We start from the raw sequence: 1573 nt of genomic DNA on the forward strand, positions 1-1573 counted from the left end.
AAAGGATTATTGGTGCTCCCCTGCCCACCCTTCAAGAACTGTACATATCCAGAGTGAGGAAAAGGGCTAATACTATAATACTAATAAACTATACTATACTATTCTAATACTACTACTACTAATAATAATCTATTCGTAACCCAAGTACGAGGTTTAAAAAAAGTCAAGAAAGTGAAGATGAATAGAAAGAGATGCTGAAGGCAAAACAGGTGTCTATTTTTAGCATAAAGCCAGATTACTACTCCAGACCTGTATAGCAGTGCCGCCTGCTGCCCAAGCAGTGACGCCAAACATAACATATAAACATCATAGCCCTGTTAAATATTGTCATTTAATCAGCTTCAACAATTTTTAGAAAGCTTAAAATGCTTTACAAGCAGGAAGCTCCATCCAGAGCTTTTACAGTTCGGTGTTTTTTGTGTTCTTCACAGCTCTGTAAATGTGAATGTCCCTTTGAGAGTCATAATGGACCTCTTGCACAGAGAAGCTCCGCCGTAGCTCCATGAGGAAGCGCTCGTCTCGCTCGTAACGAATCCGACAGGACAACAACACCACCGTGGTCTCCGAGCTCAGGTGTTCAAGAGTCTGCAGGAGGGCGGGAAACGTCTCCTCCAGGTAAACAATGTCGGCTCCCAGGATCAAATCAAAGCTGCCTGTGGGATACAGATGTAGATTCTCACCCCAGGTAAGTTCAGATACCTGTACCGCCCCCTGCTGGCTGGGAGGAATGTTATCACGCACATTGGCAGCCAGAAATTCCAATGCAGGCTCTCGGTCTGTAATTGTCACATTGGCTCCTGCAAGAATGAAGTATTACTGACTAAAATAATTCAGAAAAAAAATTATGTTTCAGGCAAAGTATTCATTCTTACCAAGCAGAGCAGCTACAATGCCCACCAAACCTGTGCCAGCTCCAAGCTCAATAACCCTTTTTCCTTTCAGATCCACCTTTCCCATCTCCAGGAACATGCAGAGCACTACTGCCTAGAAAATAAACTTATGGTTGATGACTGGAAAAGGTACACACTTGTAAGCAAATCCTGCGGGATTCAAACCTACAGCCCCCCCCCCCCCCAGTCCAGTTTTTAACCCAATAAGTGCAGATGATGAACCTGAACTTACTGCGTCCCAGACCACAGCAGCGACACCCAATCGGTTCCAGTCCTGGCTGAGTCTGATCCTGTGATTGGCCAGATGAAATTCAGCTGAAGTCTGGTGAAGTTTTGCCAGCGCAGGCAGTAGATTCTCATCATAGGGCACCAAAGCCATCTTGAGCTGTTAAAATGCCTGACAAGACCAAAAAATATAGAGGCATAAAATATGATTTTGTTAAGGACTTTTCAGTACTTTAATCATAATATAAAAGTTAATTATAGAATAAAAGTCATATCTGATACCTTTTTATGTCGTGTTGTATGTAGTAGAACGACTTCAGCATGGTCCACTCAGCGATCTGTCCTTCGTCCGTTTTTACTGCTGTCAGTCGTGACTCACCTGCGCCATCTGATGTTTAGGCGTGTAACTGCTAGTGGTGTTTCATGAAGGAATACGCCAAGATGCTCAAACTCTTATT

The 1573-nt window shown here is 43.4% G+C and overlaps 1 protein-coding gene across 2 annotated transcripts; it reads right to left on the reverse strand.

The window, feature by feature from the left end:
- Nucleotides 1-240: 240 nt before the first annotated feature.
- mettl21a (methyltransferase 21A, HSPA lysine) lies at nucleotides 241-1567 on the reverse strand. 2 transcript variants are annotated; one of them, XM_016263933.1, is made up of 4 exons: nucleotides 1495-1518; nucleotides 1123-1287; nucleotides 873-984; nucleotides 241-797 (listed from the first exon to the last, which is right to left on the reverse strand). In XM_016263933.1, the coding sequence occupies exons 2-4, from the start codon at nucleotides 1267-1269 to the stop codon at nucleotides 400-402; spliced, it is 657 nt and encodes a 218-aa protein (XP_016119419.1). In that variant the 5' UTR covers nucleotides 1270-1287; nucleotides 1495-1518; the 3' UTR covers nucleotides 241-399. The 2 variants fall into 2 exon arrangements, with proteins under 2 accessions (XP_016119419.1, XP_016119418.1); XM_016263932.1 differs by having other exon boundaries at nucleotides 242-797; nucleotides 1398-1567.
- Nucleotides 1568-1573: the final 6 nt, after the last annotated feature.

The sequence above is a fragment of the Sinocyclocheilus grahami genome, unplaced genomic scaffold (assembly GCF_001515645.1).
Source record: "Sinocyclocheilus grahami isolate Dianchi unplaced genomic scaffold, SAMN03320097.WGS_v1.1 scaffold7722.1, whole genome shotgun sequence".
Classification (NCBI taxonomy): Eukaryota; Metazoa; Chordata; class Actinopteri; order Cypriniformes; family Cyprinidae; genus Sinocyclocheilus; species Sinocyclocheilus grahami.

What these genes read in the sequence shown, in the direction of transcription:
- mettl21a (XM_016263933.1), bottom strand. Translation starts at nt 1,269, where the DNA reads ATGGCTTTGGTGCCCTATGATGAGAATCTACTGCCTGCGCTGGCAAAA. An exon ending in CTGCTGTGGTCTGGGACGCA is followed by an intron (nt 985 to 1,122) that starts GTAAGTTCAGGT and finishes TTTATTTTCTAG; the next exon opens with GCAGTAGTGCTCTGCATGTT. An exon ending in CATTGTAGCTGCTCTGCTTG is followed by an intron (nt 798 to 872) that starts GTAAGAATGAAT and finishes TCATTCTTGCAG; the next exon opens with GAGCCAATGTGACAATTACA.